The 21,659-nt window shown below is 41.4% G+C and overlaps 1 protein-coding gene across 1 annotated transcript in view; it reads right to left on the reverse strand.

The window, feature by feature from the left end:
• Positions 1–21,659, reverse strand: part of sdr16c5a (short chain dehydrogenase/reductase family 16C, member 5a) — a 45,020-nt gene that overhangs the window by 15,009 nt on the left and 8,352 nt on the right. The window contains exons 3-6 of the mRNA XM_083927882.1: positions 17,327–17,458; positions 16,846–16,945; positions 11,440–11,584; positions 6,584–6,709 (exon numbers count right to left, since the gene is read on the reverse strand). Of these exons, the coding sequence (XP_083784008.1) occupies positions 6,584–6,709; positions 11,440–11,584; positions 16,846–16,945; positions 17,327–17,458 (503 nt within the window). The remainder of the gene's footprint in view (positions 1–6,583; positions 6,710–11,439; positions 11,585–16,845; positions 16,946–17,326; positions 17,459–21,659) is intronic.

Consider the following 21,659-nt stretch of genomic DNA (forward strand, 5'->3'; position numbering starts at 1 on the left):
TTCTTTGACAGCTGCAGGCAGTGCATTCATCAGTATGCAATATCTCTGACTGGCTGATGGCAGTGGACACACCTGGAGACGCATTTATAACCATTCGCCACCGTACACACAAAATGGGGCCTGAAAGGTGTACCCCACTTCTCATGCTAAAGTTGTGATCTATAAATACAAACTTGAGGGGACAATGTGCAACATTTTATTTAACTCCTCTGCAGTGACGGCTTTCTTCTTCTTCGCAGACTAGATGCCTAAAGAAAATCATGTCCATTGCGTTGCCCGCCTTGAAATTGAGTATGTAGATTGACTTTGAATGTAATCGTGCTGCTTCAATCTCATCTATCACGTTAGTTGTGAACGCACAGTTTGACTTGCTGCATTTTCTTTTGTTTGCTGTGAACACAAACTGTATGTGCTTTCTGACTTCCACCTCCCCACAAGCACCTCCATTTTTATGTAAAGAACCTAATTTCTATGCAACAATATTCATGTGGTGCTTTGCATCGACCATATATGGTTCAATGTTCCTGTGACAAGGTTAATTTTTCGCTTGTGCACTGTAAATATATTTCATTGGACTGTGTCTTAAAAATGTGCCAACTTGCCAACTAGAGTCTTGAATCTGTCCTGTCCGTCTTCTGGTTTCCCTTTTTCAATGACAAATGGAAAACTGTGAAAACCGAGCCACAGATGTAGGAGTCTGGGGAAGTATCAGTTAGAAATGAGGTCCGAAACAAACAATTATCTAATTTGTAAAAAAGGGCCTATCTCAAACATGATGGCCACACACACTGCTATCAAACGGAAGCTCATCCACACAGGATGGAGATAATTAATGCCACACAGGAAACCACAGCACTGAATCAGCACCTTTGTGACCCCTCTCAATAAAATATGTATGTCATGAGCAGCAAAACAGAATTAATGGGGAGGACTGCCATTATAAGACCAATTGTAACCAGGGCCATTGCACAGAAACACATAACCTGGTGGAACAGACAAACACATGGACCCCTGCTCAATGGAACATGTCTGGATGAGTCATCCTCCACCCAGAAACATACAGATATTACCCAGTGTCATTTGGAATTTCTCTATTAGCACCAGACAACAGCCTGTATATCAACTAACACAATGAGCACCATTACATTGCAATCTAAACCTCTTTACAATAAATGATCATTCACATGCTGTCAGAATAGTAGCTGGGAAATGAACAGTCTACATGGTGGAGACTCGTCACAACTACAAATGGATATCCATCAAACATGTTCAATACAAATAATGCTACAGACACCAATACATTGAATTCTAATTAGGGGTGTTCTATATTGACAAAAATCAATATCGCAATATTTTGGGGGATTTTGCCTATAACGATAATCTGCAATATTTTAGCATCCCTCAAAAATGTGTGAGATCACCATTGCAAGTATTGAGATCAAGCAGTGCATGATTACGTAATAGGGTTGTCATACTAGAACTTTAAAGTCGATACCCAGGAAAATACTGTATAATTTTCGACACTACGAGGAGAACATTACAAAGGCAGAATTTTTTAAAGAAAGATAAGAACAATGCAAACAACAATAACAATTTTAAAAAGTGGTCTGACAGAGTGAAAATAAGAAAGAAAACACATAACTGTAGTGTGTATATTAAATGTTCAAACGCTCTTGTTTGTTTTCTTGTGTTGTTAAGCTCAGGAGTTTCTGTGGACATTAACTGATTCCATGAAGGAGGTTAAACCTTGGATTCAGTTGGTGGATAATTTGTTGTTAGTCAGGTTTCTCCACAGTGTAAACAGGGATCTGCTCCATGCTAATGTCTTCAGCTACAGTCCTGTTTATCTGCTGTGTTTCTGCTGACTTGGCTCCATATTATCTCTGCTGATTAAAGAGAGTTGGTACAGCAGCTGTCACTGTTTGTGTCTCGTTGTTGGTTCACTTTTGACACACGTTATTGTGTCATCCTGTTAAATTAACGTTTCTTAACGATAGGACTGATGACATTAACGTTACTGTTTATTATTAGACACTAGCAACTTGTTTACATCCTTAGCCTTTCCATGATCGTTAGCCTCGTATGCTAAATACTTCCAAGCGGTACTTTTGCTCTTGTTCATATCTACTAAAACTGGTCTCAAAGGTCCTCCAGCAGCAGCTCTACCTGTGTTCATTCAGCTCTGGTTTATCATGCTAACAACACTGTGTTAATGAGCTCAGAGACAGGAGCTGGAGCTTCTGTCTTGTTTTGTCTGCAGAGCTGCTGAGTGACGTTATGCATCAACTGGAGGAGGCGGCTGCTACACTGTTGATGCCAAAGATATCGATATCGTTACTGTAACTAATCCATTACTGATTTTAAGTATCGATTATTTTTCGAGTATCATTTTGTTGACAACCCTAATACGTAAACCGACACTTCCCCATAATGTAAACAATACTCATCATATTTGAACAACAAGGCATAAACATTGGAATGTGGAAACACATTTAACTGCTGTGCTGTAAGATGAATTGCGCAGCATAAGCAAGAACAAAACTAATTCTCCAAATCCAAGTTTCAAGTATCAAGTATCAAATATTTCACAAAGTTTGACGGCCAAATATTCTTCATGTTCTGTGCGGTGGCTGATTCACAGATGGTGAAACAAGTTTGTTGTCGAGCTGTCTTTGACTGCAACCGCTTTCTGATATAGTTTGCAGATTGGCGTCCTTTGAGCAACATCTCTGTTTTCAAAGCAAAACCAACTCCATGCAAGTGAGGATGATCCATGTTTCGCTATTAAATCTGATGACGTCCATCCCGAGGCTGGAAGAGTTGGTGTTTTGTCTCCAGGTGCTTTTTTTATACTCATTTTTAACTTCAGCCATACATGCAGCTATGTTAACTTTGTTTGGTTGTTGTCGTTGTGAAGCATGAACAGCATGTGTTCTCAATGCGCAAGTGCCGCAATCAGGGTGCTTAGAACAGTCCAACCTGGCAACTAGGCTTACTCATGCTGTAAGTGTGTAGCTTCTCAAAAGGGCATTTTGATTGCTTTTTTGCAGAGAGGGACATACTCAATATTCAAGTTCAATTGAGCTTTCACACCACCATAAAGCAACCGGACTATCCGTGAAAATGAACCAGGTTTTGTTTAAAGCAGACCAAACAGCTCAAGTGTGAAAGCGACCTAAGGCTTAGCCTGTGTTCCTAGTTTGGAATTGACAGGTTTTTTAAGGAATAACATCATATCTATATTTTCAGAAGCTGAGATCTCTGCATTCACAAATGAGTGTGTTTACATGGACATGAATATCCAGTTTATAAGGCTTATGATCATATTCAGGATATGGTGTTTACAGGAGCACAGAGAACTCTGGTTATTCATATTCTCGTACACATGATGAATACCATTCTGTTTGCAGAGGCGCTGTTTACAGAAACAAACCAGCTTCAGGAAATATGAAACATTTACTAAAACGAAACAATTATTTTCTTCTCTGCTTCGACCATCAGCAGCTACAGCTGTCTGCATTCATCCTCCGCGTCCACACACAGACACACAGACACGCACCCGTCCTGCCGCCTTCTTGGCATCGGTGTCTAATAAGGTGATGGACGAACGTCAACAAGCTCATTTTGCTCAAGACTAGCTAGCGCTGAGTGTGTGCTGATAAGTTCTGACCTGGCTGAAATGAATGTTTGTAGTTACTGGTTTCAGGTTTGTTCTGTTTAGTAGTTTTATTACAACATAACGTTCATCTAAACTTTTCCCCAAAATACAATTTGAAAAAGAGCGACTGAACTTTATAACTTTAGAAATGTAGCATTCATCAGTTTTTATTTAAGACATGGCAAAATTGTATTTAAGACTTTTTAAGAACCCACAGATATCCTGCTAGATGAGTGGGTCTAACTGGATGCCTACATGAACAGTCAGAGATTGAGTGATGCACGCATGTTGACGTAGGCTATGGTCCACCGAAGCCAACACAGGGAAAAAATCCACTACAGAGTTGGCTGATTTAACAGCTGATATACTCTTACATTTCCTTCCAAATTCACTTAACAAATTGGCACCACTAAGCCAATTACACAGTTGCATAAGGTGTAAGTTGTTTCAGAGAGGTTCTATGTTAATACTAACCTGGAAAAAGCTGTAAAGGCCAGTGAGTGAACTCAGTTTGTGGTTTCAGCAGAAATTTGCTTTATGAGCCAGAATGGCTCCAGTAACCACTTACTCCGTTCCTGAGCAAATTCACAGCTAATTACCAACGCCTACTGACATAATGAGAGCATAACAAAAGCATGACAAGAACATAACATGACGTTAGACAGCTGCTTCTGGGTTTTGTCCTCTAAAATCACATTTTTATGTACACTCAACTCATGTTTTTTTCAGATGTAGGCAAAACCACTAAAAAGTTGACATTTTAAAGCCTCAAGTTTGACATTTGGCAGTCGCCATCTGGGTTTTTTGGAGCCAGAAGTTGACCATATTTGGACAAGAGGGCCAAGTTGGGGAAGAGTTGGCTGATGTTTTAAGTGTGCTGTGCTAAGCTAAATGCTAGAGAAGGAAACTTTTACTGATGGCTGAAGTAAGTCACCCGGTGGAATTGCCAGGTTCCTTTAAAGATATATTTTACCCATTTTAATCCAGGTCTGTGTCAGGACCTGACATGTTGGCATTGTGTTCAGATGAACGGTGTTTGGCAGTTTTGTGCAGAGCATGATGACTTAAAACAACGTGTAACAATTCATTCGGTGGATTTCGGCAGATTTCCGATGCTCCGTTTTGCAGGGACTCCCGTCAGAGAAGAGCCAAACAGGGCGGTATACTTTACGGGGTGTGTATGTGGTAGCCTTAACAGTAAAGTTATGATGTTGAGATGATGATCATGTTTTGGTGTTTGACATGTCAGAAGTCTCTCTAAATGCAAGTGTGAGCACGGCCTTTTCAAAATAACAGGGAGTAAGACTTCAAGGCTTGACATACATGTTGGGAAACTAAAAGTAGGAGTAATGGACATCCTTTTGTTCTAAAATGCCTGCGCTAGTTTATATGTAGAACTTGGTGACAATGAGCTCTGTATATACAGATGTGTGCAGTTTATGTGTGGAAGGGTTCACAAAATCCACTGTTGGTTTCATATCACGGTTTTGGGGTCACGGTTTTTCGGTTCGGTTAGGTTGTTTTTTCTATTTCTTTTAGATTCTAAAAATACCATGGATCAGATCTGTAGCCTAATAATTAGATTATTTTATTAATCAGATATTCTTAAGGACATGTCAAGCAATCATGCAAAAACTGAAATAATGAGGCAGCTCTTTTGGGGATTACTGTAACAATCTTAAATGAAAGTGTAGTGAGATTTTGAAACAGTAGGAGAGACATTGCTGCATTTACGCGTTTATATATTTAGTTGGCAAAAAGGTAAACAATTGTTTGCTCTCTAGGTAAGAATATAAACACATAGGTTTTCTTTCACTAACATACGCACAAACAGCAATCACTGAACTGACTGAAATAGGCTACATCAGGGTTATTTAATTCATTTTGAATTGGGGCCGGTTGACGAAAATGATCCAAAATGAGGGGCTGTATGAGCATCACATTAATGGATATTGTAAAACAATGCAGTGACATAGGAGTACATATATTGTCTTTATTTTATCAATGTAAATATTAATCATAGGCCCAATGTGCAACAACCTTGTCAAAAACAATCCTTGTTAAATGAACAAACCTGTGAACCAGAGGTTTTCACTCAATTTTTGGACTAAAGTAAAGTTTGAGGCTCTTTTACTTTTACCTGAGCATTTTATTTACATGCTACTTTATACTTCTACTCCACTACAAATCAGTGGAAAATTCTACTTTTTACTCTACTGCATTTATCTGATTACTTCAGTAACTAGTTACTTTACCAGGCTGACAAGTTCATATGAAACATTAGTTTATTCATCAAAAACTGGACTGACACAAATGAACGTAACATAAATGCAGAGTAGCATGATTTTTATCAACTTCTCCTCTTTACACTCAGATATGGCTGCAGAGTAAACTCAGGCTTCACAGTGATGGAAACTAAAACTTCTCTCTCGGGAGCGCGTGTAGCGTTGTGGCTGTGTGCCTACAGGGCGCGCGTGGAGCAAGTCTCCCAGCATGCTGGGATTTGACGCGCTTCGATGTAGCGCTGAGATGTAGCGCTGAGATGAAAGGACAGCGGTCATGAAGGCTTACGCTACGTTGCACCTCATAAACCGAACGGTACACAAGTGTACCGAACCGTGACATGTGTACCGAAAGGGACGGATTTTTTCGTTAAACCGCTCCACTCCTAGTGCAGTTGTCAGTATAGTTATGGTAAACGGTAAAGTAGACTTGTACTTATATAGAGAGTAGCGTCTTTCTAGTCTTCTGACTACTCAAGGCACTTTTACACTACTTGTCACATTCACACTGATGGCCCTGCCCACCATCTAATCTAATCTAACCATCCACACCAATCGAATCGCTAATCTTAACGACTCTACCTCTGAGCCACAGCCTACCCCAACAGTTATGCTGAAGAGAACAGAAAAAGTAGACACTCACTTCTTGAGAGCAGTGATGAGGTACATGCTCTTGGGCAGCAGCAGGAAGACCTGGTCTGTGAGCACAGCATGAATGATCTTCTTGGCTACATAGTTTGGATCCAAGATCGGCAGCAGACTTGGCCACCTGATGAACACAAGACAAAGGATTAAGAGAAAAATACAACTACTATAAGCATTGAACAACTTACCCACATTATAATGCTCTGTTTGCCCTGTGAGATGACTTATATATGACTTATTATAAATATAATTTCTGAACAATATGTAAGGTTCAAGTTAATTGAGGAATTTATTCTGCGTTGAATATCCTATGTGTTTGGTAAGGTACACCGGAAGCACATCTAACCTTGTCTCTAACTAAGGACACTAGTCATTTCTGTAAAATGCAAGGAGTCTCTGTCTGTCTGTCCTTTGATTTTCTTGACAACTCAACTTCTGACTCAAGGAAGTGCAGAGTCAAGTGTCAGCTCTTTGGGACATATTTATCAGTAGTGCCTTATGCACACACTGTGTAGTACATTGAGAGGGGTCGCCTATTAACTGTTACACCACAGAACAGCATGCTGGGTACTACTCACTTTGTGTAGCTCTCTACAGTACATTTAAGAACAGATGATGTTTCATTGTAGCAAACTCAAACATTTCAAGCATCAGCGATGTCACTTTCAAAATGAACCCTTTTGTTCTTGGATTAGCCTGGTCCCAAACAGCTGGCTGTTAGCAAATGACGTGCATACTTCGAAAACAACCTCGGAACCCAGTGGCTATCAGTCTGACAACAATTTAGTCTCATAGCAACGACCAGTACTCCTGGGGTTCTGGTGTCACCAGCAGCTGACTGGATGACGGATACAAAAAATGACGTGCCTCATTCATTGTTTACAGTCGAAGTCGATACTTTTTGTAGACGACAGCCAATGGGTTCCAAGATTGCATTAACGCCGATGTGTTCCGCCTCTTTTCTCTCCATATATTTATGCAACCAAAGCATGCTCAAACATGATTGGTCAATACTACTCAGAGTACAAACGGAAACCAGACCAACGCAAGAAAAAATGCAGTGTTTCCCCTAGCAGTATATTAGGGGAGCGCTGCGCCCCCCAACGGCAACCCATCCCCCTTGAAAGTCAAGTTAATTTTATCTACTTGTATTTTCTGAATAGCGTCAGATCCCAACAGGATACATTTAAGGATCCCTTTCCTATAGAACATCTCTATACTTTGTGCTTTTAGTAAACAGACTAAACAGCCTTATGTTATTGATCTTATTTACACGACAGCATGTAAATTCTGTTTGGGAAAAGGCTCCACTCCTAACGGGGAAAACAAAACTGAAACTTACTGAGATTCTCTATTATTTAGTTTGAGAAGATGATTCACTTCTATCGAACAGAATTAATTAACAATTGTTGTGCTTGAAACCACTGAAACACTCCATGTGGGGATTGACCTTTCAATACGAACCTAACCATTAAATGGTCTTATTAAACACTGACTGGCACGCTAACAAAAGAACTTTCAGGCAATCTGCTACAGTGCGTTGGAAACACATGAAGACCATGATTCCTTTATTTTTTTTTTGTCACACCCCAAACGCTGTAAACCTGGGGGAAACACTGTAATGTGTGAAGTTGTTTGGATGAGTGGTTCCTAAGAAAGCTGCAAGCAGCAATACTAGAGGGCAAGCAAATGTCAAAGACATTTTTTAGTCGATTTTAAGCAGGTTAAGGTGTTTTAGGGTGTTTTGAAAAGGGTACATATGTGAGAAGTAGGAAGTGACAGGTCAGATGTTTGGTGCAGGCATAAAGCATGTGTCCTGGTGCCTTGGGGGGCTGATGGATGGAGGCAGGGAGGCAGAAATAAAGTTGGACACAAGTCTCAAAACACCTTTAAAACCTGACCCCAGGACATCCGGGAGTGGACCACAATGGTCCTTCAATGGTGTGTGGTAAAAAAAGAAAGACACAAGTGTCTAGCAGTCACCGCAGAGACCTCAGGCTAGCGGCTCATCTCTTGTCCATTCATCCATACAGTGCTGTGAAAAGTCTGTGAACGCTGTCACTTTTTCAGGTAAAAAACAACAAGCAACAGACAAAAGCCACTGACATATTATTCAAACAAAACTATAAAGACTGATTAAGGAGGTAACGTTCTGTTTAACATTCAAAGGTCCAAGTGGGTGTGAGTCTCTAAAGTGAAGAAAATAATTAATTGGGGCAGGTGGATTATTCAAGAGCATCTCTACATGACACACAAAGTGACTTCATTTTTTTTAAACACTGTTTTTGAAATATTTTGTTTAGTCATCTCCGCATAGCACTCTTTCTCCCTGTCATTCTCGTTTACACAGACTGAGAGAGAGACGCGCACCTCCTCTGCAGTGTGTGTGCGCACAGTTTCGCTCAAACTTCTAGTTGGTGTTAAAATCTGAGCTAGGGATGTAACCATGCATCTTGAGACAGTTAAAATCGATAAGAATGTGTGACGATACAAAATAGGTTGAGATGGAAAATGAACAGCATCGCGCTATCTACTTTTGACTTTGTTTGTTGACAGATGTGTTAAGATGGCGGCGAGCGCAGCAGGCCGCTCCGGTCCCCTTTATCAGAGGTTCTAACCTTTTTGGAAGTGAAAGAAGCTGTGTATCTTCATCCACTCATTTCCTTTCCTATGCGCTGTCAGTGACAAAGGCTGGTAGCGGTTCATTTCAGGAATAGCTCAGTAAGCTACGGAGGCTCGTGTGTGTGTGTGTGTGTGTGTGTGTGTGTGTGTGTGTGTGTGTGTGTGTGTGTGTGTGTGTGTGTGTGTGTGTGTGTGTGTGTGTAGGTGAAGAGAGACGGAGGATGAACTCAGAGCAGACAGATGGAGCTGCTGATGGTCGGAGCAGAGAAGAAATTAGAAGTTAAGTTGTTACGTTACAGTAAATGTTTCATATTTCCTGAAGCTGGTGTGTTTCTGTAAACAGCGCCTCTGCAAACAGAATGGTATTCATCATGTGTACAGAGAATATGAATAACCAGAGTTCCCTGTGCTCCTGTAAACACCATATCCTGAATATGATCATAAGCTTCATAAACTGGGAATAGTTAAGAGTGTGCAGTAAAATTGTTGGCTCAAACTGTCAGATATTTCTCTCCTGTACAAAAATAGGGCCCTGAACAAGCCAAACGCATCCTGTCTGACCCTAGCCACCCTCTAGCACCTAAAAGTGAAATTAGGTCAGGGTCATCCCAGGGTCTTTTTAGGCAAATTGGGTCATCAAATAATCCGTCGAGTAGATTTTTTTCGTGTATAAACTATTAACGTAGATTTTCCTGAGAGTCGCTAACAGCCTGCCTCAGCTAAAACGGATAGGCTTGGGGCGGCAAGTTGGACGCATTAAAACATTTTTTTTAACCACTAATACTGCTCCAAATAACAACAAACCTCTACAATAGCATGAGAAGAGTCCTTACACATTAACCGAAGCACCAACAACATAGTTAGTGAACCCAGAGTTTTTTTAAGGGTGTTTTGAAAGACTTACCTACTAGCTGCTCCATTCCAGGTCAACTACCAAATGCAATCTAAATTGAAGGAGCCCAATGAGGATTTCTTCCAGCAAAACATGGAAACGTTGTGGTTTGTGGCAGACACAGTAATCCCTCTGCCTAAGCGCCTCGATCAGTGTCTCAATGTCCAGGTCCAAAACAATAAGCCACTGGTTTATCAGAGCAGGGTCGTCGTACCTCAATGGCAGCCTATGAAAAGTTTCTGAGCTGTAAGCTTTCATTTTTGTTTCGCAGTCGGGGAAAGATACAAACACAAACCATTCTGTCTCTCTTCACCTCAAGTTGCAGGTCGTCTTTACCTGAGCCTGAACTCACATAATGCTGTGCGTCTTCTGGAAACACGCCCCCTGACCCCTGACATCTGTATGATGTTTCTGTGCTGCAGGGAAAGCTGTGTGGGACATTTCACCGAACTGCCACAGCTTTTATTTGTTTTGCTGGAAGAAATTATCAATGGGCTCCTTCCTTTTGGATTGCATTTTGGTAGTTGACTTGAATGGAGCAGCCTGTACCAGGGCCAGTAGGTAAGTCTAAGACACTCTTTTAATACCCTCTGTGTTCACATACTACCTTGATGGTGATACGGTTAATGTGTCAGTACTCTTGCTGCTGTAGAGGTTTGTTGTTATTTGGAGCAGAATTGGTGGTTAAAAAAGAAGTTTGAATGCATCCAACTTGCTGCCCCGAGATTATCTGTTTTAGCCGCAGCAGGCTGTTAGCGACTCTCCAGAAAATCTACATTAATAGTTCATAAACGAAAAAAATGTCTAGTTGGCTTTCTTTGTGACCCAATTTGCCTAAAAAGACCCTGGGATGATTGTACACCAGAATTTAACTTTAATTTAAACTGCTTCCATCTAGACGCAGATTTCATGTGCCGAGATGCAGGACTGACAGATTTAGAAAATCCTGGGCTCCAGTAGATATTGGCCTCCTCAACAATTGATAGCACTGTGGTCACTTTAACTCTGTGTTTTATCCAGTGTGGCACTGTTGCACTTTGCTTGTCTGTTTGTTTGTTAGATGGATGATTGTTTGTTGTCCTATGTCACCCATGTTGTTGTGTATTCCATCTTGTTGAATTATTTAATATTAATTATTAGCTTCATGTCATCGTGTGTGTCATTATTATGCATTTTACTGTTGTTTTTTGCTGCTGGCTGCACTGCACATCTCCTCGGGGACAATAAAGTTCTCTTGACTTGAAAACATGATACCATAGTTCTTTAGGATTCAAGTGCATTGAGCGTTGAAAACAAAAACACTCATCAGGTCTGTAGACATTAAAATACAGTTGACTTACTTAGTTCGAGCTCCATCAAACATTCCAGTGTTGATGAAGTACGGGCACACAATGGTGGTCTTGACGCCATCTTTCCCAATTGCCAGCATCTCCAGACCCACAGACTCTGCAAAACCTACTGCTGCAAATTTACTGGCACAGTAGTCTGCAGGGAGATGAGAAAAAGAGCATGTGAAAGGGATAGTCATTTATTTAGTTGAGGTCAGTTAATGCTTTCTGTACTTTTACCTCATTTTGACAGGACAGGAAATTGTTTTATCCCTAAAACTCACAAGGGGATTTTCCATGCACATCAGTAACCCGAAAATTGCCTTACCCCGGTTGAGGGAATATTAGGATTATTGCAGTTCCCCTCGTATACATGAGAGGGGGTTGAATGGGAAAATGACGGAGTAACTCTTCCTCCAGTACAGTAGGTGGTGCTCCGCCAACATACATCTGGTCTGAGTACAGCTTTATTTTCTAGTTCACCTTTGTCAAAATCACAAGCGTGGGGAAAACAGACGACTTTTGGACAGAATAACGACCGAAACGGGTCTTCTTGATAGTGATATTACTTGCCATGGTGAAGTCCTCCCTCGGTTTAAAGGTAGTGTTGTTGTTTTTTTTTCACGTTGTTTTCGGCACCATCGCCTCCTGATTTATTCTATTTTAGAGTCAATAGCCACTGCCCAGGAGTGGAGAAGGGAGGTGCAACCCACGGTGCATTAGCAGACGAGAAACCCGATAGTAACCCGGGAATGCTGTTTACATGCACAAATATTCTGGGAACTGAAGGAGTTCTCCAAGTCTGTAAACCGGGGTATGAGAACTCGGATTTTACCCGGGGTACGGTGTTTACATGGTGTTTGAGAAACCACAGTTTGCCCTTGACCCGAATATAATTGGGTTTTTAAACTGCATGTAAACACAAATTTAACCATTTCTTTTTACCACTCAAGAATTTGGTGTCAATGTTTTCTGACATTAAGAGATTTCTTTAAAACGGAACGTGCCACATCCTAATGTCGGCCTAATGACGGTAATGTCGGCCAAGACAAGCCCCTAGAAATGACCCAGGTGAACAGTCCCTCATCTCCACACAGGTGTCTGAAGGCTTGACCTCAGTTGACCTCCAGCTTACACAAGTTCATCTGAATCTTCCAAAACCACAAGTAAAGCTGTTTCTCTGCTGATTTTTTTACAGAGCCTAATGTTAGCTACAATAGCTGACATTAATTAATGTTAGCGCTTGTTCCAGCGATGTGTCAGTTATGTTAGAAAAACTGACACTGGAAAAAAAGAGTTACATGAAAGAAACATCAGAAGATTGTGACGGAAAAACACATTAGAAAGAAAGACATATCACTGTCAAAATACATACATGAGCACCTCTGCACAAATCTGTCTTAAGTGATGCATTCAAGTTAACGCTTTTCTTAAAACAAATTTCATAACAAACAAGTATTGATTATTAACGAAGAAATTCCTGACTCAACAATAAAAGCTGTTTAGAATGTGTCAGCGGTAATATTCATAAATCTGAAATATTAGAGTTTCATCTCGTTTAATTGAGCGGAAGTCGACAGGACAGACGCCAATGAAAACACACTCATATGCACATTTCTGGCTGCCATGTGACGTGTGCTTATCACAATACAGCTGTACAAAAAAAACAGTTATTATCTTGTGCTATAGCTACATCTATCACATAATCTGCCTCAGGCAGAGTTACAGTATTGATAAGACACTTAAGTCTTTCTGACCAATACAGGTGAAAGGGCACTCTAATGATCTGGTAAATATGAATATGCTCTGGTAAAGAAAGTCTTGTCAGCTGATGCTTGAGCACTGCCAGTTTTTCTCAAGACAATATTCAATTTACTATTAGGGTTAGGTTTCAAAAGAAACATTTTTTTGGTATTATTCTTTTTTTTTTGTTGTTTTTTATTAGAGAGCAGATAGGAGGACGAGGAGAAAAGACAATCAACTGATTGTTTAACTGATCAACCACCTTCTGTCTATCGGTCAAAGCCTGCAAACTGTAAAACTATAACAACACTGGAGTTTGGACATGACACAACAAGGATTAGAACAAAGTTCAGGGTGTCTTACCGATATAATAAAGATAAGATGATGGGCGGTGTATACAGGGGTGTTTAAAAAACGGTACCATTTTCAATTCTGTCAAAAATACAGACGCTCCTCTTTCAATTAAACGGATACAGAGATGCTGCGTTAAGGTGATGTAGCTGCATCAGAGGCCATTAGAGGTCAGTCTATATTCTTCACTGGTGGAACAGGCAGCTGCCCTGAAACATGGCAACTGTGAGTGGACTTACTTTGTATAAAAGAAAATTGCCTCTGCCTGTTTGGACTAATTTTGAGTACTGACGATGAAGTTGATCCAGCCAACACGGACGAAGCTGTGTGCACTTTTTGCCTCAAAAAAGTTGTGGCTTTCCACCTTCCACCTACAGTCGGTTGCAGACGGTCCCTGGGGCAGCAGGGTTCATGTGCAGTGCCCTTTTCTAAATTGTAGCCACAAACATAAACATCATCGCGTAGATAATGACAAAAGAGTACTGGGGTATAAGTAACGTGTTCTGCCTGTCTGTCAGTTTATAAGCCACTGCACCTATACACCCAGCAAGAATCAGTGGAAGAAGGGCTCTTATCTACAATCAATTCATTATTCTATGGGCCATATAATTTAGACCTGCTGCAATCTCTGTCCACGTAGACTGATATTAAAGTCCCAGTCAGCAACATTTGTTTGATCGTAATTACTGAAGCTGACACTATGCTCTGATAGAACAACATAAATCATCAGGTTTTAGAAAAGAAAAAAAAAACACGCCTCTATGTGCACGTAGAGCTTGTTGTTTGTTTTACAAAAATCCACAGTGCCCGTATCATCCTGTCCACTCAGCACAGAGCTGACTGGGGCACACCCCTCAAGCTAGGCATATGCGCTAAATGACATTAGCAGTTGCTATCTATCTAAGTACGTTAGCCAGTCTACCTCTGTTTATCATGTACCCCATGCCGTTTATTGATGAGAGAAGTCACAGGCGCGTTCACAGGAATCTGGTGCACGTGCACTGACGAGCACTCGAGAGTGCACAAATTGACTGAGTCAACTCGATCTGCCAGACTTGCCAACTGCAGCTTTAAAAGACACAGCATTGGAAGATAACAATATCATATGCTACAATGTTCTCTATCGTCAGCAGCTCAGCTTTTCCTTTTTTTATACACAGATGTGTACTGTAAACCCCGGTAAAAAGTCAGGACAGTATGAATGTATGAAAAAATTGATGCCAATACAACTCAGTACTACAGACGCACTTTAGAGACAATGGTCGATGGATCCACTCAGAGGGCTAAGAGCCTTTTAAGATGCCTGAACAAGTACAGAGGACAAGCAAGCTGCAAGCTTTTACTACGTTTGAGCGAATGTCATTTCTCAGAACCACTCATGCTCTCTCTGCCTGAACACATGATGCAGTGATGAAACCATCAAAGAAACAAATGGACTTGCATGGTTTCATTAGTGAGATCTGCAGTGTAATGATAGAGGGAAGCCCCTGCCCAATACTTTTCTCTAATGTCAGCATATTCCAGTCTGTGGAGTTTCATACCTTATTTGTTCCTTAGAAATATGAATCGTCTCACTGATATTGTAGTTAGTTTACAATTTCAGTTTCTTTCCTCTTAAAGATGCCCTATTATCCTAGTTTTCAGGGTGATATTTTTATTTTTTTTTGGGTCAACTGCAGCAGGATTACATACTGTGATCTTTAAAAAACACATGATATTTCTCATACTGTTCAGTGCTGCAGCACTCATGCCGCACCTCTGTGTGGCAGGCTCTTGTCTCAGCTTCTGCCCCCCCTCCCGTTAAGGTGGTCTTCCATGCTGTGATTGGTCAACTGTTTATGCTGCGTAGCGGAAAACATTATGCCTCTTAAGATATACGTGCTGTGTCCTATATCGCGTTCACGCTGGAAGTCGGTGAAATGCAGTGTACTGCATTTCTCTGGTCGCACACTCAAAAACAGCCAAACCGTTGAGTGTGGATCGATGAACACTCAACGCCCTCAATCGCCGCCATTTGGTCTATGTAGTGGCATAGGTGGGACTTAATTCAGTGGAAAATGGAGGAACAACAGCGCAACCGAGCGGCAACAACTAGATTTGCTTTATAAATGTAAAAAGAGGATCAGAGGATTTTAAGCTGTGTGCTGAGTCGTTGGAAAAAGAAAGCTTTTGGAAAAATAAACAGAAAAAGAAATACGACCATTACTTCTAAGTAGGTATGTGCAGGGCGGCAGTGTGTGATTTGAGACAGCACTTACTGGGGGAAATTAGTGAACTGATCATGTCAGTACATAGGGTACACAGTACATGAATGTCAGTACACACTGCAGTGCGCGATTTGGGACACGGCTACGGAATCGGTTATCTCAGCAGCTAAAAACACCGCCTATATGGAAGCTAGCCACGTTAGCTGCACAACATGCTAACGTTAGCTTTGACGGGTTAACTTCCAAAATAAACACCATAAAAGTGTCTGAACTCACAGCTTACAGTTTGTGTTTAGCAGCATGGATGTCAAATGTATTCATAATGCAGCTATAGTGCACATTTATAGATCTCTGTTTAATGTTTCCTTAGTTGCATTTCCATCCAAAAAGGGGTGGTTTGACACACACACACACACACACACACACACACACACACACACACACACACACACACACACACACACACACACACACACACACACACACACACACACACACACACACACACACACACACACACACACACACACACACACACACACACACACACACACACACACACACACACACACACACACACACACACACACACACACACACACACACACACACACACACACACACACACACACTCTGAAAAATCAATTATAAATCAATCAGCCAGCTCTCTCTTCATATTATTGGTAGGTTGTGCTAGAAATGAATTGTTGTTGTGCTAATGTTGAGTCCTGTGCGTCAGTATAATGGGTCGGACGGGAACTCGTGCAATGAGAAACGTTCCGCACTGTGTGCAAAAAATAAATTGAGATCAATTGCGGTTTTTTTTTTTTGCACTATTTTTTTGTTGCGTTATGTTTTCTGTAATTAATTAATCAATAAAAAAATAATTTGCTTGTAAATATTCTTTTATGTCGGGTAGTATTGGAGATGAAGACAAGTTCTGGGAATATCTGGGTGGATAAGGGAAGTTAGTGTAATGATCACTACGTGAGCAGAGGTGAAGAAAATAAAGACAGAGTGAAAGAAAGAGTTAGAATGAAACAAAGAAATGAAGAGTGAAAGAAAGTCGACTTAAGGAATAAGTGATATGCATATGACGAGCAGAGGAAACACACACCTGCCAATCCATTGACTCCTATGAGTCCAGCAGAGCTTGCAATGCTGACGAGATGGCCGTGATTGTTGGCAATCATGGCAGGAAGGAAGGCCTTGTAGGTCTGAGCGGAGACACAAAACAGTACATTGTTTAAATACCCTGAAAGTTGTTTACATTATCTTGATTATTTTGAGCAAAAAAGTGTGTGAGCGAAAGTCCTGGAAAAAGCTAGTGAGTGGACCGTGAGATTTACCATTTCCCAGGTAAAGGGTAAATGCTCATGTCACCTTTCTATTATACGTTTTAGGTGTACTGATCAATAAATCAATAAAATAATGACTAAAAGATATACAATACATTCTTACAAAGAAAAGAGGAGATGTTAAATGGAGATTAAAGAACCAACTCTACAACATGACTGATCTCTAAATCCGGATGTTCAATCAAGAGAACATCTCCACCAGAAATCCAGAGCTGAGCTGTGGAGTGCGCTCTGACTGACCCAGAAGTGAGCCATCGTGTTGACCTCCACCGTCTTCTCAATCAGGGAATCGGGAGCGTCCATGAACTTCTTTCCTGTCACGATTCCAGCGTTGTTCACCAGAATGCTGACGTCACCCACCTCTCGCTTCACCTGCATGGAGCCAAAGGAAATGTCGGTCATATATGATGCAATCGCATTTAGTAAAGAAACTGCTAAGACCCTGAATGGAGTCAACATTCAAAGAATTAGATTGTTTCCATGAAATATCTTAACACCAGCCAGGGCTGCTCCAGATCTAACTTTTTTCACGAGGAGCACTGTGGCCCCCAAACTGAAAATTTTAGGTGTCGTTTGCATAGTACTTGTGTTAGCCGCGGAGTAGCCTACGGTACTCAGAGTAAAGTATAGAAGCTGTCCTGCTGTGAACAGGAACTGCAGTGAAACAGATTTTAGACATCGCACACCCAAGATAATATATAACAGTACCAGTGCATGCTTTATTTAGAATATCTTCACGCGTCAGGCAGTCCTTTCTTTTGGGACTACATTTTCCACAACTTCTGCGTCAGCACAACAGGTGATCTGTGGCAGTGTGCTTGTGCATACTTACTTTTACAACTGAAAGGACATTGTTGTTATTCCAGAGAGAATAAAGTACCAAAAAGGTACTGTTGTGCATCTAATCTCAGGAACCGGTGTGAACAGTACCAAACCCTGGTCATTTGTCAGACTGCTTTATGATTTGACCAAAGCCTCAGACAGCAACACAGAATTTAGTGCCCTCATGGTTCAGGGGTAGCTTTTCTGTACTGCATCCCAATCATAACAAAAAAAGGCGGCATGGAGGAAATGCGGTCATCATCACAGCCCTACATACAGCAGCTCATAGCAAACAACATATAATGAAAGACAACAGAGCACACTCAGGCTTGTTCGATGAGGCCTCTTATTAAGGGCTGCTGTGGCTGCAGGGACAGCGCTTTTAGCAAGGTGAGCCCTTCTGCACCTCTGTGCTCCCCCTGTGCCTGGAGGGCAGTAGGCTGAGGTGGTGATTAAGTCGGTGTGTGATGTGTCCTGTGTTATTCAGGTTGAAATGCATGCACACCCTTGAGCCCTTCAAAGCGCTCTTTATGGTGTTATGTATTTTTGTTCTGTGTATTTTTATGTGTTGTGAATGTAATGTGTGATGGCGCTCTGGGTGGTTAGGCGATTTAGTCACCGATATGGGTGTCTAGTCAGGTCACGGGAGGCAGGGATATCCTTTAAAGGGGTTTATATAAACTTAAATAACAGATGCAATGTTTGAAGGAATGTGTGTGTGGTTCTAAAGGAGAGAGGAAACAAACGTGTTAACTAGAGATGCACCGATCCAATACCCAGAACGGCTCCGGTACTGACTAATTAGCTGGCTGGGATATCGGATGAATGAGACTGATCCAGCATTCTGATCCAGTCATTTCTGTTTTATTAATATTATACACAGCAAGTTACTTACGCCATTGTTTGTTGGGTTTCAGGCAGCTGCTATATTTTAAGTTATATTTTATAATATCTGTTTGCAGTGCACTATACATGGAAGTGTTATTTGTTTCTCTTTGCTGCTAATGGACACTTTGTAATTTGATAATAAATAATATTGTATAAAGGTTGAATATGTAGAATCTTTATTAAAAGCAATATCTTTTTTTAAAAACACACCCACGGGGCGTTTTGAGATGTACAGAATGAAAGAATTGCTTTTACATTAAAAACATATTTAACCAGAATTAATATTTATTAATTTTTTAACGGGTTTGACAATGACTTTCTGTCCCGTTGTGTTTCCATTGTAGCAGCCAATAGCGTTGGGCGTTGCTGGTTGCCAGGGTTGTCTGTTGTTGGGTGGCGCTACTTTAGGCTGGCACTGGGTTAAATGGAGTTTGCTAATCCTGCCGCTGCTTCGGAGCCTCAGTGAAGGGGGCGTTATTTGTCCCAGCAGCTGAGTGAGCGGAGACGGGCAAAAACCAGAGTCAATATAGGCCGAGCATTCACTCCATGGACTGAGAGAAATTATTGAAACGCCATTAAAAAGCACGCCCACATGGCTACGGTTCTCCTTGATCGTAACATCACTTTCATCTGCACTTAGCTGGAACGGCTAACGCTAACTGTCAGTCAAACTCCTCTCCTCTGTAATATTTGTTTTTATGGTGTGATTTGCTGAAGGGGACGGGTTCAAACAGGCTCAAACAGACTACGGCCTCCTGTAGCTACTGGGTCGGGTCTGACCAACCTGGCAACCCAACTGCTGGAATACATTTTTTTTATGTGGCGACTACGATCTTGAGACACTCGATGGAGCTGTTCTTCTCATTTTCCATATCCTACCATTAAGTACATTTATATCCGTGCTAATTTGTGACCTGTTTTGAACAAGGCTAAATTGTTATGTCCAGCCTGATGCGTTTACTCACATGGACAGGTTTACACTTCATTCATTCAACAGTAGGATCAGATCCGTATCGGGTATTGGCAGATACGCTCAGCCCAGGTATCGGATTGGATCGGAAAAAAATGGATCGGTGCATCTCTAATGTTTACTAACATAAAACTCTCCATACAGAAATAAACAGTTCTGAAGAATTAAACTACATTTACAATATACCTCTACAGGTTACACATATACAACACAGAAAAAGACTGGCACTCAAAACACATTTACCACTTCATCATAAGATAAACTGGTACAGCTGGTAAACTCAGACACTACTATTTAAACTGTATAACTCACTAAAGTAGTCAAAATAACACCTACTTATGGTCACAGACACGCACCAAACACCAACTAAAACACTAAGAAACTGAAACTTAACTGGCAGCCATTGTCTACATGCCAGGGCGAGCTGTAACATGAAAAGAGGTGTGGCTTAACAAGCAACAACAAGCAAGTTTCCCCCACAGTCCATGCTCCCAGATCGCTTGACCCTTTTGTACAAAATGTCTTTATTGTTTGTTGTCTGTATGAATCGAGTTTACCCATTGGGGATTAATGAAGCTTTCTAATCTCATTCTAATCTTAAATAATTAAACAGGTTGTAATCAAGCACTGCTTTATTGTTTGTATTATATTCCAATTTAAATATCTTCATTTTCTGTGCTCGTCTTGGAGGTGGCTATCCCTGCATCCCTTTGTGCAATCCTGCATTGTATAATGATCATAACAAATCCTTGAATTCATTAGTTATGTGACACATGAGATAACACCTTATTTTTCAGGAGCTAAATACCTAAGTTCCTGTTTCAAAACTATTCAGATGATGAGCTTGTTATTGATATGATAAGAGTGAAAGATTAACTGAAACAACGTGATTCCTGAATCTGTAGAAGAGACTTCAGTAACTGTTCACAGTGATGTTGCAGCTCCTGCCCACACTGATGGTCTTACAGTCACCAGTTGCAGAGACCATTTTACCCAGAAAATGAACAAGTACATTTTGATCAGTCGTTAAGGGCCCGTCCACACAGACACGTTTTCCTGGTATCCTTTTGGCCGACCATCCACAGCAGCCACCGTTATCGGAGCCTGAAAACGGGATCTTTTAAAACTGGGTCCTAGAGTGGGAAATTTGAAAACCTAATACTTTGTTAAACGATGATGTCATTGCCCCATCTCCGACCTCTAACCCTGCAGCGTGACATAACAACAACAGTGCTGCTGCGTGCGAGGAGAGAGAGGGACCCATAGACTGTCTTCTCCCTTTTCCCTGATGCTCTGAATAAGGGCGTACTCACACTGTCCTTCAGCACCGCGACCCGGGCTTTAGGGTACTTGTCCCCCCTCCCTCTCCCCCCGCGCCCCAGCCCCGTTTGTACTCACACTGCCAGGGCCGGCCAATGCTTCTTGCTGTCCATACGCCATCACGCCGTAACACGTCACATGCATTGATCGCGTGTGTGTGGCTTTGTTTACAAATCTTTCCACAGACCTCAGAGTTTTTGTGCGTCTTGTCGACTGTTTTTGAATATTTTCATCCGACCAAATCTGCAGTAAACACTCCACCTCCGCATCACATCAACGTGAACCTTTCACCGCCATTGTTGTTGTTGTTAAATGTCCGCGCATGGTCCGTCCTTCTATTTACATGTCCGAACAGGCGGACATAACGCTACTGCCGTAGGGCTGGTGCTCGTGCTCGTACACGTGCGCACGCTCGTGCTCGTACATGTGCAAACGGCTCCGCTAAAGCCCACCTCTTTCCGTGGACGGACCGCTGGCCGCAGTTATGCGCGGAACGGGTGCACTCACACTGCTTAAAGGTACTAGGCTTTAGCTGAAAAAACGGTTTTGGCCCCGGCCAGAAGGACAGTGTGA

Source organism: Echiichthys vipera, assembly GCF_963691815.1.
Source record: "Echiichthys vipera genome assembly, chromosome: 15".
NCBI lineage: Eukaryota > Metazoa > Chordata > Actinopteri > Perciformes > Trachinidae > Echiichthys > Echiichthys vipera.